The sequence below is a fragment of the Herpailurus yagouaroundi genome, unplaced genomic scaffold, assembly GCF_014898765.1.
Source record: "Herpailurus yagouaroundi ecotype Mexico unplaced genomic scaffold, PumYag 160, whole genome shotgun sequence".
NCBI lineage: Eukaryota > Metazoa > Chordata > Mammalia > Carnivora > Felidae > Herpailurus > Herpailurus yagouaroundi.
The window spans coordinates 43,344,721-43,358,941 of NW_024412401.1; the positions used below are offsets into that span (position 1 = coordinate 43,344,721).

Below are 14,221 nucleotides of genomic sequence, written 5' to 3' on the forward strand. Positions count from 1 at the left end.
GGAAGGAAGGAAGGAAGGAAGGAAGGAAGGAAGGAAGGAAGGAAGGAAGGAAGGAAGAAAGAAAGACAAAGAAAGGGAGTTGATAATGGGAGGAAGAGAAGGACCAATTTAGGGACCAACAGAACTCCATTGTGATAGGTCAGCCCCATTCACAGAAGCATAGTGGAGTGAACGCGTGTCAAGTCTCACATCTGGGTCTGTGTGACACAGTGTGACCTGCACAGAGAGCCTGCATGACACCAGCAGCCCAGAATTCACAAGAGGCCATGAAAATGCACACCTCCCAGAATCTGCAGGAATCTGCTGTCCAACAGAACTTCTGGAAGTTAGAAGTGTTCTGTCTATGCACTAATATGGTAGCCACGGGCTAAATGTAAGCCTACTGAGCAGTTGAAATGTGGCTAACATTCTGGGGAACGGAATGCCGCATTTTTCTTAATTCAGATGTAAATAGTCCCATGGCTCGTGGCCACTGACTTGGGACAGTACAGACCCACCAGATGGGCTCTGGATTCCTACTGACGTGGCACCTGGCAGGGATCTAACTGAGTGCCCCCAGCTCTCAGAGGAACAGAGACCCCGGCCAACGTCTGAATAACATAAGCGATGTTTCACTGAACACCTCCGTGCCTAAAGCCTTTTCACATTCAGGTTCGTTTCTTAAGACCAATTCCCAGCAGTGCAACTGCTGGGTCAAAGTACGTGAACATATTTTGGGGCACCACATTTCCAAGCCACACTGCCAGTGCGCAGCCTGCTTGGGATTCTCTCCCTCTCCTCTGTCCCTCCCCCGTTCACTCACACATTCTCTATCAAAATAAACAGATAAACTTAAAACAAAATACATGAACATTTTTCGAGACTAGCAAAACACCTTAACACATCAGAAAGCCTCCTCTTTTAAATACTGAGAAATACATCACTCTCTGTCCAGCGTCTGACCTTTGGTTCCTTAAGAGGGTCCATCAACACCTTGAAACCGCATGCGAATACTTAAGAACATGTGGATTTTTCTAAAGAGAGGGCCCATGAGCTTTCATCAGATTTTTCAAAAGGGATCCAGAGCCCCCAAAGGGTTAGAATTAGCAGCAACTGCTCCAAACGTGTGGGCTTGAGACTCAAGCCCCACTCTCCTTCAGAGATTTCTTCCAGCTCCACCCCTCGAACCGCGCACATAAATCAACATACATCGGAAGGAAAATAAACCGTTATGTCTAATCGTCCATGCTCGCTGCTTTGACGATGGTTCATTGTGAAGCAGCCCCCTTGCAAGGGAAGGGGCCCTACCAGCAACCTGTGCCTAGTTCCATTTCAAGACAATCATAATGATCAATTTGTAAGGCTGATGGAAAACCTCACGGAGGTGTCACAGCACTCGCTCGGATGCAGCCATGCTGCAGAGACATTTCAGCAGGAGGAAAAAAAAGGAGCGTGTTTCCACGCGGCTCTTGCGATGAGGGCGGAGGAACGCGACCGGCTGCACTCCCCGCTCCGTCTCCTGACAGGGTGAAAAGTACACCGCTGTTGCTCCTGTGCCTGTCATTTATGTTCCCCTAACTCCAGGGCCTTTTCCAGGTGTGAGGAGTTGGTGGAACAAAAGGTGCTTCGCCTGGAAAGAAACAAAAGCCCTGCGCATTCCTCCTTCTGCAACATGGAGGCAGGGGGAGGCAGAAACGAGGAGCCGGAGCCAAGCTCCCGACGGCACCACCGCTCCGAACCTCGGGCAGGTCGGTCAAACTGCCGGAGCCCTGCCTTCCTCATCTGTGAAATGGGGCTGATACCTTTCCTTCGGGACTGTTCTGAGGGCGAAACGAGAGCTGCACGGGAAAGAGCTCAGCACAGGGCCCAACACACACGAGACAACTCGACAGGCGTTTCCCTCTTTCCGTACATCGGAGCAACTCCCGAACGAAAAGAGGGTATTTATAAGCCAAACTTTCTGATTCTCGGGAGTTACAGCAGTGATTCCCATCTGGGGACAATTAACCTCCCAAGAGATATGTGGCACTATCTGGAGACACTGTTAACAGGCCATCATGCCGGGGCAGGGGAAGGTGCTTCTGGAAGGGAGCAGTAAAAGCTGAGATAGTGCCAAGCACCCCACGCGGCCCAGGACCCAGAGAAGCTGCCCAGGTAACCCGACTTGGCCCGCTGCCCCCGAGTTTCCCAGCTTCACCGGCCCCGCCCCCTGTAGAAACTCCGAGCTGCTGAGGCTTCTGGAAAAGGCCCACTTTTACAGAGTGACGCCTACTCCCAGAATCTCATCGGCATGTTTCCATTTTCTCTAAATTCATTTCAGATCAACAAATCTGAAAATTATGTCATCTCTCAGAAGACCAGGCGGGGGGTGGGGGGCCCGTCCACTCACGCTTCCTGCGTGGCTACTCCGCCCCAGCCGCGGTGACAGGCACGGGGGAAATGGAGCTGAGCGACACAGCATCCCACCCGGAGGGGGCGCAGGGTCCCCATGAGGAGACAGGCCAGTTACAGACACGTGCCCAGAGGGTGGCAAAGGCAGCTGCGAGGGCAGAAAACTCACGACGACAACCATCCTGGGGACAGCCTCCTCACGAGGGTAGCCCTCCAGATGAATCCTCAAGGACCTCTGGGAGACAAAGGCAGGCTGTGGAAACGGTGCGAAGGCAGAAGCAGGAGGGCACACGGCCCAGGCCCTGGTGAAGGAAGGAATGGAAGACCATTCCAGCCAGAGTGAAAGTCTTAGAAGGAGCAGTAAGGGGACAAACACCTTAACTTTTTATTATGGAGACTTTTAAACAGACACAAATGAAGAAAGCTAATACAATGAGCCCCTGCCCATCTACTCACAGCCCAGCCCTGACCACCCGGCAGCCATGGTCGCTCTCGCTCCCTCAGTGTCCCCAACCCACCTCCCTCACTTCTGTATAGTTTTGAAATGAACCGTATCCTCTCACCCGTAACTACCCCTACTGTGTAGAGAGAGTTCTTTGTGAGGTGAAAAATCACCGAGGCCAATCCTGCACTGGCGAACAGAGGCCCCGGACAGACTGGGCCACCTGCCCGCGGACACAGAGCCGGGACAGAACAAGAGCACTCGCCCGCAGGGGGCTCTCGTCACCACACCTCACGGGCACCAAATCATTTCAGCAGTTCTATAAAGACACAAGTCACTCCAGAACCTTGTATGAGCCCCTGGGTTCGGTCACTCACCACCTGTGTAACTTTGGAAAAGACACTCGACCTCCCTCAGTCTTCGTGGCCTTATGGGAAATAGGGTAACAATCGTTACGAGGTAACACACATGGGAGTATTTCTGTATCTATTAAGAAGGCACTATAGATTACTGAGAAATTATTGTTATGTTATTTTTATCCTGAGTTCATTAGAATGAAAGAAATCAACCCCAAAGTCAGACGCTTCTTGATATAAAATAGGTTTACCCGATTTAAGCCAGGCAACCATCATCCAAGCATCATCTAAGCTTCCTGACCAAACCAGGACGGCTTTGCTGCCTCAGACGCCAACCGTATTTATTCGGAATACGTGTGTCTACGTAGGAGTGTGAGGTCCAAACAGTAACCTTACCTGTCTGGGTTCTGCAGAGATTTTACCAGGTGAGTATAGATGTCCTGCTCCTTCTTTAAGACTTGAATCAGCTCTTCATAGTCTAATTGTTGCTTTTCCTGGAAATGACAACGGGCATCTGACATTAAGGGGAGAACTGTAAAAGAGTCCATCCTGACGTTATGCAAACATATGTGGGTAGTTTCTAAATCCAAACGGAGGTGATCCCGGGTGCCAGGCTGTCGGGCAGGCCACGGTCGCAGAGCACCACCTGCAGGAGGAGTGGGGAATGACTGCCCGCCACGTCCCTCGGAACAAAGCCGAGTGCTGTGCTTCCAACACTGCATGGCTGCTATAAAAGGATCATCGCTGGCACCCGATCCACCAGTCGTGAAACTGCCTCCCCTCCAAGCGGCTGGTCATCGGTTTCGCAACACCACAGAGAACGCCTCTCCACGTTGCTCTTGCTCCGGAGAATAGAAGTTCATCAACCAAAAGGGACAAGGGACTTACATTAAAACAGAAAAGGCCAAGTGAGCCGCTTCTAAAGGCATCCGGAACAGAGTGATGACAAAGGGACCTAAGGGGGATCTCTGGAACCTACTTATGTGACCTGAGGTAGCCAGCTAACACCAATGGGTGAAAGTTTGAAGAACATCAGGGTATTTACATAGGCTCAAAACACCTCAAAATGCTTACCAATTACAAAGGAAAAAGAGTACCCACATGGTGAAGACACCTACATAAAGCCGTCGAAGTCAGCGTGGCCGGTAATGAGACAAATCTAAATTGGGGACCAACAGGCTGCGATGAGAGGATATTCCCACCAAATACACCTGCCTGAACCCAATCAACCCAGCAACGTCAGACAAACCCAACCTGAAGGACATTCTACATATGACTGGCCTGGACACTTCAAAATTATGAAGGGCATGAAAGGCAAGGGTAAGACCAAGAAACTGCCCCAGACCGAAGACTAAAGAATCACAACAAAGCAACGTGCGATCCCGAATCAGATCCTCTGGCCACAAAGGGCTTTACGGGACGAGCAGTGAAGCACCCGTGAGTCTGAGGATTAGAAGGCGGGGGGGGTAGTCAGCCTAGTCCCTGCCCTTGACGGCTGCACCATGGCACACAGGTCAGTGTCCCCGCTTACGGGAAATACACGCTAGGGGACTCAGAGGGGACAGGGCTTCTCGTGGGCCACTTGCTCTCAGAGGCCTCAGGAAAGGTAAAATCCTTTATTCTCGAAACCTGCCTATAAATTTGAAATTATTCCAAGACAAGGGAAGAACGCTAAATAAAGTTAACATGTGCAGACTGGGGCAGCGTCCTGCGTGGACGAGATGCTCCCTAAATGCTCGAGGGAGGCGCTCAGGTCGTGGGGAGACTAGAACAGCAAGCAGCCCTTGTACTTCCCACTGGCCTATGCCTTCTCCTAAAGTTAAGATACCGCCTGGGACACAGGTGGAAACCTGACTGGACCCGAAGGAGCACGGTTACTGCACCACAGCGGTGTTGGTGTTTTCCTGTGACAGTGTCATCCCAAAGAAACGCAGGGACCCTGTATGTGTTACAGGCATCTCAAGTTATCTTAAAATATTCATTTTACCACCACTTCAGAACTACAGCAGTCACTATACTCATCATGAGACCCCGTCATTTAATGCGTTAATAAAGAAGCACCATTTCCAAAGCAGATTTTTTTCAATAGTCTGATGACTGAATTTCAAAGTAATTGGCTTCCTTTATAATCCTGTGCATATATTTTATGCATTGGAAGACCTTTCCAGGGAAGAGATCCCTGGCTTCCGCAGACTGCCGGCCGCAGGGATGCAGAGGGCAAGGAAAGGTTAGGGGCCCCTGACCCGCGAGAACACTACCAGGCCCCTCGCCCTGAACAAGACAAGGCAAGGGCACCACCTGCTAATTAAGGGTTCCAAATGCTAAACCACCAGCTCGGTCATGAGAAGTTAGGTACCCAGACTGCTAGAAATGTCGGGCCCTTTTGTAAATCATGCCACATGTCCCTGGCACAGGGAGCTCCCATATACCTTTTGTGCACAGCAACAGTGTCACGTGGGATTCTCTCGGCTCCCACCTGTACACACCATGTGCGTCAACAGAGGGTCCCCGAGAAGAGCCCGGGGAAGAACTGAACAGGATAACAAGACAGTGTCAGCCACTGTGCTCAGTGCTCCCCGGGCATTTTCTCAGGCCTCCCGACGACCCAGGGAGCTGAGGTGTCACCACCCTCCTCATTTCTGCGATGAGGGAGCTGCGGCACAGAGGGCTGACGGCAGCCAAGGTCAGGTGGAGAGGCAGGGTGCAGACCCAGGCAGCCAAGCCCTGAGGCCTGAGCTCTTCAGTCCAGCCATCCATGCCCCAGAATGGATGCGACGCACTGGGGCGCTTGCAGGGAATCACTGTCACTGTCAACCACATGAAAGGCAGCCAACAATGATGAAGAAAATTTAAAAAACTACTGCCTCTTGCCTGAGCGGCTCGGTCGGTTGAACGTCCGACTCTGGCTCAGGTCGTGCTCTCACAGTTTGTGAGTTCGAGCCCTGTGCTGGGCTCTCTGCTGTCAGCACAGAGCCCGCTTCGGATCCTCTGCCCCCTCCCTCTCTGTACCTCCCTCGCTCGCGCTCTCTCTTCAAAATAAACAAACGTCAAAACAAACCTACTGCTTCTTGAGCACCTACCATGAAGGGCAGGGATAGTTAGCAGGGTGTGACCTTACTAACTGTGTGACCTTCAGCAAGTTCCTCAACCTCTCTGTGCTTCAATATGCACACCTCTCAAGGAAGGTAATGATTCTACGTCGCTCACAGGGTGGTGAAGGAGACCGAATGAGCTCATCTCTACAAAGTTCTCAGGGTGATGACCGGTACAAGATAAACACTCAATAACGTCAGCCATAACTTCTGTTCCCACGTTCTGGCGCTATGCTAGGCACTTGGGACACGGATCGTGTCTGATGGAAACCAGGGAAGCGTGTTAATCCTCCCATTTTTCAGATGACGAAACTGACTGTCTGAGAGGGAACATTTGTTTGAGGCCGTCCAGCTGACAAGTGGCGGTCAGAGTCTGTGCTTACGTTTGTAACTGCAAAGCCAGCCAAGAAGGGCTAGGAAAAGAAACGGGTAAATACGGACTTCTGTCGGATGGAGTGGGCTCCAGATGTGGAGTGTGTGCGCCCAGGCCCCGTGTCTTAACCGGAGGGTGGTGGGCGGGGCCCCAGAGGACCACCCGCTGCAAGGCGAGGGCCCGGATGCCTGGCTCAGCTCCCCTACGGCCTTCTCGCCGGCAGCTCTTCGAACCCCCCACCCCCACCTGCCAGCTGCCCACACCTGCACTTCCCTTCCCCCCGCTCTTCCTCCTCAGTGAGACGGAGGAACCCCTCCGTCCGGGCTCCAGAGGAACAAACCCCGCCCCCGCCCCGCAGAGACCATCATTCACCCCTCTCCACTGACACACTCCCAAGCACCTTACGGGGTCTGCTTAGGCCACATTCTCACCAGGAAGCCTTGCTTGACAGAGAAAAATGCCCTCTTCCAGCACCCACGGCACTGGTTCACTTTCACCCCGGGGCAAGCGTACCAACCATCTGCCGACAGGTCCGATGGCCCCTTGTGGGCAGCCATGTCCCAAGCCAGGAACAGTACCTGGCACAGACCAAATGCTGCCACAGACTGGTGCCATCCACGGTGTGTAAGGGCCTGGGTGAGGGGCACCACTCGGGTGTTATGGTGATGGGTGTTATGGGGATCCCATAACGCCAACACAAGGATGGGCGTGCAAAGTCCTGAGCGCCAGGGAGGAAGAGGAGACGTCACTGCTAAGCAGGGGCAGGGAAGGCGACACCACAGGGGCTCCTTCAGGGATGTTTAGGAGTCACCCAGCAGACAAGGACACAAAAGCCACTCCAGGCAGATGGAACAGCACGTGCGAAGGCACAGAGAGAGGCGCAAACACGGCACTTTCCGGAATCTGCACGAAATGGGTAAGCGGAGAACACAGGGACCAATATGGATCTTAAGAGCAGAGATTCCTGTGGGTATTTTGCATAATGGAAGTCAGAGTGAGTCAACGTCTTCCTAGAAGCAAATAGCTCACCCATGTTAAATAAATGAACTCTTCAGAGCCATTTGGGTCCCATTTCATCATTCACCTACTCCCCTGTGTTGAATCATGCCCCATTAGAATGAAGTCATCTGGCTCCCTCAGCAGAGCTCACAAACCAGTGGATCTCCTCAGTGTAGAGGCAGAGGGCCAGGCTGCCCAGAAGGGAGCGACAAGCAGCCACCCCCACCCTCCCTCCTGCCCCCCAGACGAGGAACAAGACACAGCCCAGACGGGAGGTCTCTCACCCCGAAGGAGAGTATGACAGCCACACACCTACCTGTGTCTGACTCCGCAGTCGTTCCTCCACAGCCCTTGGAATGACCACCCAGCTCACCCCTCCTCCCCTCTCTCATCTGAAAACTGTCCCTAAAACACAGGGGCAAGACCCTGGAAGCCCCCTCTGTCAGTGAGCCAGCCCCCTGGACCCACACTGAACCAGTTCGACTTTCTCTCCGGATTCAGAGACTTCAACTGAGAAACCGGAAGTCTGGGACACTGGGTGCGCATCATGTCAAGGACAGAGCTCGAGGGTTCGAGACCTCTGCTGCCCACGGGGCTGCCACAGTTTCACCCTCCCCGAGACACGGCTACTCAGCTCTCCCAACAAATACTCCCTTTCGCTGTGACTGTTTTGACCACACTACTCAATGCTGGATTCACAGCTTGCAACCAGAAGACCCTTAAGTAATACACTTACATTATTTCCAATTCTATCAGGAGGTAAGCATGCAATTCCCCCATTCACAGATCGGGAGGGTGGGTTTCAGAGAGATGAAGGGACTTGCCCAAGGTCACGGAACTAGCAAGAAGAACGGGCGTTCCAACACAAATCCTGGGCATTTCCTACTCTGCACAGTTTCCTTAACGACTAGAAGGAAACACAGGTCACGCACAGACCACAACCTGAAGAGGTAGCAGATATGTAAAGAGAAAGCTTAACGGCTCACTTCTTGGTAAGCAGGGCAATTTAGTGGCCTGCTAGATGGATGGTGTCTACTTTGGTAGCTATGTCACAGCTCGGCAACAAAGACATTTGTTTGGATACTCAGGAAATTCAGCAGCGCTGTCCCAACCATGTCAACAGCCAAGCTATAAATCTTTGGCTGAGGCAAGTTAAATACGGTCAGTGTGGTTTACTCTCTGTTCTTCAATTCCCTGATCGTCCAGCATTAATTCTCAGGATCACACAGTGATCAGAGGCAACAGAGACTGCCCAGACTCCATGGAGACCTCATCATAGCCTCAAGTTCTTTGTAGAAATGGGCAGAGGATAAACCCTAAATCAACACAAAGTGGCCGAGGGCACAACAGGAGAAGTCCACGTTTTCTACAAAGAACGAACTACGGTCTAAAAAGCTTACCTTTCTCGTTGGGGGGGGGGGGGGGGGGGGGGCGGGGGGAAGGAAACTGCAGGCTGCGCCCAGTCGGGACTACCTGAACTGACACTTTAGAAATTTCTAATTCCAAAATGATCATTTATAATTCCTTACCCACAATTAGCAATTAGTCTTGCAGAACAGAATTAAAGCCTTTGCGAAAACACTAAGGCATTTTAAGGGCGCCTGGGTGGCTCAGTCGCTCGAGCGTCTGACTTCAGCTCAGGTTATGATCTCATGGTTCATGGATTCGAGCCCCTCATCAAGCTCTGTGCTGACAGCTCGGAGCCCGGAGCCTGGAGCCTGCTGCGGATTCTGTGTCTCCCTCTCTCTGCCCCTCCCCTGCTCACGCTCTGTCTCGCTGTCTCTCAAAAATTAATAAACGTTAAAACAAATCTTTTAATAAAATAAAATACTAAGGCATTGTGGTAATTTAAACATCACCAGCATCTACATGTAACAGAAAATGAAATGATGACGCTTCACCTGTGATTCTATGCAGTACAAACAGCGCCCAGCCCAAGAAACCAAAAAAGTGGGACAGCTGATCAAACTAGTGAGATTAAACTGGAAAACACTCAGCCTGTTCCACACACCCATAAACGTTTCATTCGACACTTAGACACAGTTTACGTGACTAAAACAGGATTCGACATAGCAAAGTTCGATGAGATGCATTCAGGTCAGTGAAGATCTGTCCATCTAAATGCCCAGCATCACCTACGTGGTGACAGGGCCAAGAGAAAAATCCTGGCCTCCAGGCTTCTGGCCCAGCCCAAGGGGTCCTCGACGCTATGCTGGTATTCTCATCCAAGAGAAACGGCAGAATGCCAGTCCACCAAGGGTCGGAGGTAAGAAAAAGCCCCCACTGTCCAGTCAGTGATGCCCCCTGGCCCAGGGCTGACCCTGAGCCTATCCACAGTGCAACAGCTAGCACTGGCTGCCAAACAACTCCTACACCAGCCGTAAAACGACCCCTGATTTGTCCTCCCCAACCACCCCAGGTGCCCTGGCCCCTCCCCTAGGGACCTCTCCAGAATCCAGTAACCGCAGGGTTGGTACCCGCACCAGAGCAGGTACTCCAGCCCTACTGCCTGAGTCTGATCCGATGGGTGTGCCCGTGCTGTACCGGTTGTTAATTATTGTGAGAATCACCCTTCACAAAACCGCATGTCACGATCAGAACCATTCATCAGGGAGCTAATTTGGTAAGAGTTCTCTGTCTTCTGAATGTATGAACTTAATTAAAGCCAGGTTTAAGGGAAAAAAAAAAAACCAAAACCTTGGCCTACAGAGAGCTCCTCTCCTTTCCCACATCTGGCCGCCAAGTTGCATCACATGCAAGCTGGGGGTCAGAGCAATCTGTATGTATGTCACACGAACCAAATCATTTCTTCACTCAACAGACATTTGCTTACTGGGCCACGCACTGGGCCAGGCATCGGGATTCACACACGAATTCCAGTCCCCTACCCTGAGGTGCCATCCGTGGTGTGTAAGGGCCTGGGTGAGGGGCACCACTCGGGTGTTATGGTGATGGTGATGGGTGTTATGGGGATCCCATAACGCCAACACAAGGATGGGCGTGCAAAGTCCTGAGCGCCAGGGAGGAAGAGGAGACGTCACTGCTAAGCAGGGGCAGGGAAGGCGACACCACAGGGGCTCCTTCAGGGATGTTTAGGAGTCACCCAGCAGACAAGGACACAAAAGCCACTCCAGGCAGATAGAACAGCACGTGCGAAGGCACAGAGAGAGGCGCAAACACGGCACTTTCCGGAATCTGCAAGAAGTCAGCTGTAGTTAGAGATGATGGCGAGCGACCTGAGGCCAGACCAGGAAGGAGGGCCTGCTGGGCCAGTTTTCGTGTGTATTTGAACAGGAAAATTTTCTTAACACAGAAATTACATACAGAGATTACATAGTTCTTGAGAGGTGAGCCCTGGGACAGCAAATACAAGGCTCATCTTTTTCTTTTTCTTTTTCAATTTTTTTTACAGTTCATGTTTCGAGAGAGAGCACGTGAGCGGGTTTACAGAGAGAGAAACCCAAGCAGGCTCCGCACTGCCAGCACAGAGCCTGAAACGGAGCTCAAACCCACAGACTGTGAAATCATGACCTGAGCTAAAATCAAGAGCCAGATGCTTAACGGACTGAGCCACCCAGGCAACCCCTGGGCTCATCTTCAACGAGCTGTGATTTACCAGTTTCCTGAGTGTTGCAAATGCCAGTGCTCAGCTAATGGATACTAATCTGTAAGGCAGACAGACTAAGAACCCTCCCCGTATCTGTTAGAAGCTCAATTACTGGCAAGAAGGCGCTGGAGGGGCTCTAGATGAGAGCAGGTATCACATACGTGTCGGGAGAGAACGTGAATTCACGTGTGACGTCCGACTCTGGTCAAGCTTACCTCGGAGAAGAGCCGTTTGCATGGTGACCGCCACAAAGAGCACTTTTCCGGGGAGTCTTCACTCCTGACCGTGAGATCCTCCCCGGTCTGTGAATGACGGTTCTGCTGGACTGCTTCCGAATCTTTTTCACTGAATTTCTATGGAAACAAATCGTGAGGAAGTTTTCATCAAGAAAAAAAAAATCTTCGTAACAGATTGTCCAGAACTCTTGAAGGGAAGATATTTTATTTTTTCTTCACATTATTTTCCTCGAAAAAATTTCCATCATCCCCAAATACTAGGCAATCACAAAACTGTAACGCAGCCAGCACCCCCAGGAGAAAAACAGCCCGCGGGCACGGCACAGGCAAGGTGGTGGCAGTCGTTACAAAGCCCTTCTCCCCACCACCGAGATGGCTGCCCAACGGGTGTGGAGCACCAAGCCCAGGCCTGGCCCCATGGGATGGGGTTCCCATCCTGGGTCCCCCTTGGCCAGGGCGTGACCTCCGGGTCTGCCTCCTATCCTGCGGGGTTACTGCGATGATAGAGGAAGTGTTTATCGCAACCAACAAAATCCCGTCTCTCTCGAAACATCACAAATTTGACAAAACTTGAACCATCGATATCCGCGAGGAAACTGGACTTCGGGAAGAAAAACTGCAAACAGTGTTCTGAGGTGTGGTCACAGATGAAAGGGTCCTCGTGGTGACGCACAATACAGTCCCCCTCATCGACCCCTTCAGAAGATCTGGCATTCAACAACACAACAGGACTAGACACCGTTTCTCTGATCTCGTGGCCAAGTTCAAGCATGGACTCTATCTCTAAGTGTTTAAAACCTAGAAACTCCTTAGCTAGGGGTCTGTCCACTCCGGGTCAGAAATTAAGGACGAGAACCACCTCTCATTCCTAAGAACCTATCAGACTTACTTCATCGTGTCAAGCTTTTATGAGAAAGGAGATCAGCACAAACATGAAAAAAACAGAGACACTTTTTCTTATAAAAACCTCTTTAACTGTCCCAGGAAAAATTAGAAACCAAATAACCAATACTGAATTTCTAGACTTGCTATAATACAGCTGCGCTTGACGTAACGTTTTTCATTTTCCTTTTTTAAAAGTCCAATTATACATATACGCTGTGTAACAATCAAACAGCACAGCACGGCTTACAGGGAGAACGTCAGCCCCCACCTCTTCCTCCTCACCTCCGGGCCCCACTCCCAGGAAAACACAGCTTCCAGCCCCTCGGCTTCTTCCGCTATTTATATTACATTCCTACTCTCTCCCACGGCCTGACTTGTGAAAGTAACATGGGTCTCGGCTCCTACGGCGCAAGTTCAGGGGTTTGGCTCTTACATCATCTGCCTCCCCACCTCAGCACTTTTCCTGATAGTTACAATTTCAATTCAAATGACAGTCCGCATTCACAGCATCATGACCACACAAATACTGTCCACGACTCACCCACGTGGCCCTCCCGTGAGCACATCTCCTTTTGTGCTTGTTTCTCTGCTTTCCTTGGAATCAGTAACAAGTGCTTTGCTCTATTTGTCCACTTAGTTCATGAAACTAAATTAGGTACTTAATGTAAATTCATCTCTTTTTTTTTTTTAATTTTTAACGTTTATTTTATTTTTGAGACAGAGAGAGACAGAGCATGAATGGGGGAGGGCCAGAGAGAGAGGGAGACACAGAATCGGAAACAGGCTCCAGGCCCTGAGCCGTCAGCACAGAGCCCGACGCGGGGCTCGAACTCACGGACCGTGAGATCATGACCTGAGCCGAAGTCGGACGCTTAACCGACTGAGCCACCCAGGCGCCCCTGTAAATTTATCTCTAAACTCTCTTAAATAACTTTCAAATGTCTCTAGATGGAGCCAGACACACCAGGTAAGGGAAGGGCTCCGTTTCTGTTTCTTGGAGAAAGCCCAACGTGGAGGCCCTCTCTCGAAAGCACTCAAATACAAGCTCTCTGCACCCGGGCACTTCTGGTCACCACAACCTAGGAAACTCCCCTACTTGCTGGATCCCACGTCTCTGTCCTGTTCAGTTAGCTTCTCATTTGTATGGCCAGGATCACTGTTCAGGAGTTCCCTGCAAGGGGGTACCCTGGAGGCATAGGATTTTAGGCACCGAATGCCAGCAAACGCCTTTGTCTGCCCCGCTCTCGCTGCCAGCTCAGCGGAGTACAGAATGCTGGGCTGGACGTCACTCTGCCCCCACAATCTCAAAGTGCTCTTCTCCTGCCTTCTGGCCTCCGGTGTTGCTGCCGAGACCTCTGATGTTATTCCGAGTCTGGGTCCTTTGCATCTCGCTCTAGAAGCCTCTCAGAGCCTCTCTTCATCCCCACGTGCTACTGTTTCACAAGGACGTGCCTTGGCAGCGTGGGTCACTCACGACTCATTGTGTGAGAAACGCGGCCGACCCTGTTGAGGCACAGGTGTCTGTCCTTCCGCTCCAGAAGCTCTCCTAATACTCAGGTTTTCCCTCCTCTGCTCTGCCTTGTCCCATCTTTCGGGACCTCCTGTTGGCCAGAGATTGGAGCTCCTGAGTCAGGCTTCTACAGCTCTTATTGCTTCCCTCTCATTTTCTCACCCCTGTTTGTTTCTTTGTTGGATTCCATTTTCTGGAAAACTCGCTCAACTTTATCTTCCAGTGTTTCTAACTCTCCTATGAAACTTTTTATATCTGTAATCACACTTGCAACTTCCAACAGCTCATTCCTCTTTTCCAAGTATCTTTTACTTTTCAGATCCTGATCTTGGCTCCTATCTAAAGAAGTTA

General features: G+C 51.2%; 1 protein-coding gene across 5 annotated transcripts in view; it reads right to left on the reverse strand.

Moving 5' to 3' along the window:
- Nucleotides 1-14,221, reverse strand: part of CDK5RAP2 (CDK5 regulatory subunit associated protein 2) — a 173,550-nt gene that overhangs the window by 82,573 nt on the left and 76,756 nt on the right. For all 5 annotated transcript variants that reach the window (XM_040482125.1, XM_040482128.1, XM_040482124.1 and 2 more), the window contains 2 exons: nucleotides 11,455-11,592; nucleotides 3,565-3,662 (listed from right to left, as the gene is read on the reverse strand). In XM_040482125.1, coding sequence (XP_040338059.1) covers nucleotides 3,565-3,662; nucleotides 11,455-11,592 — 236 coding nt within the window. The remainder of the gene's footprint in view (nucleotides 1-3,564; nucleotides 3,663-11,454; nucleotides 11,593-14,221) is intronic.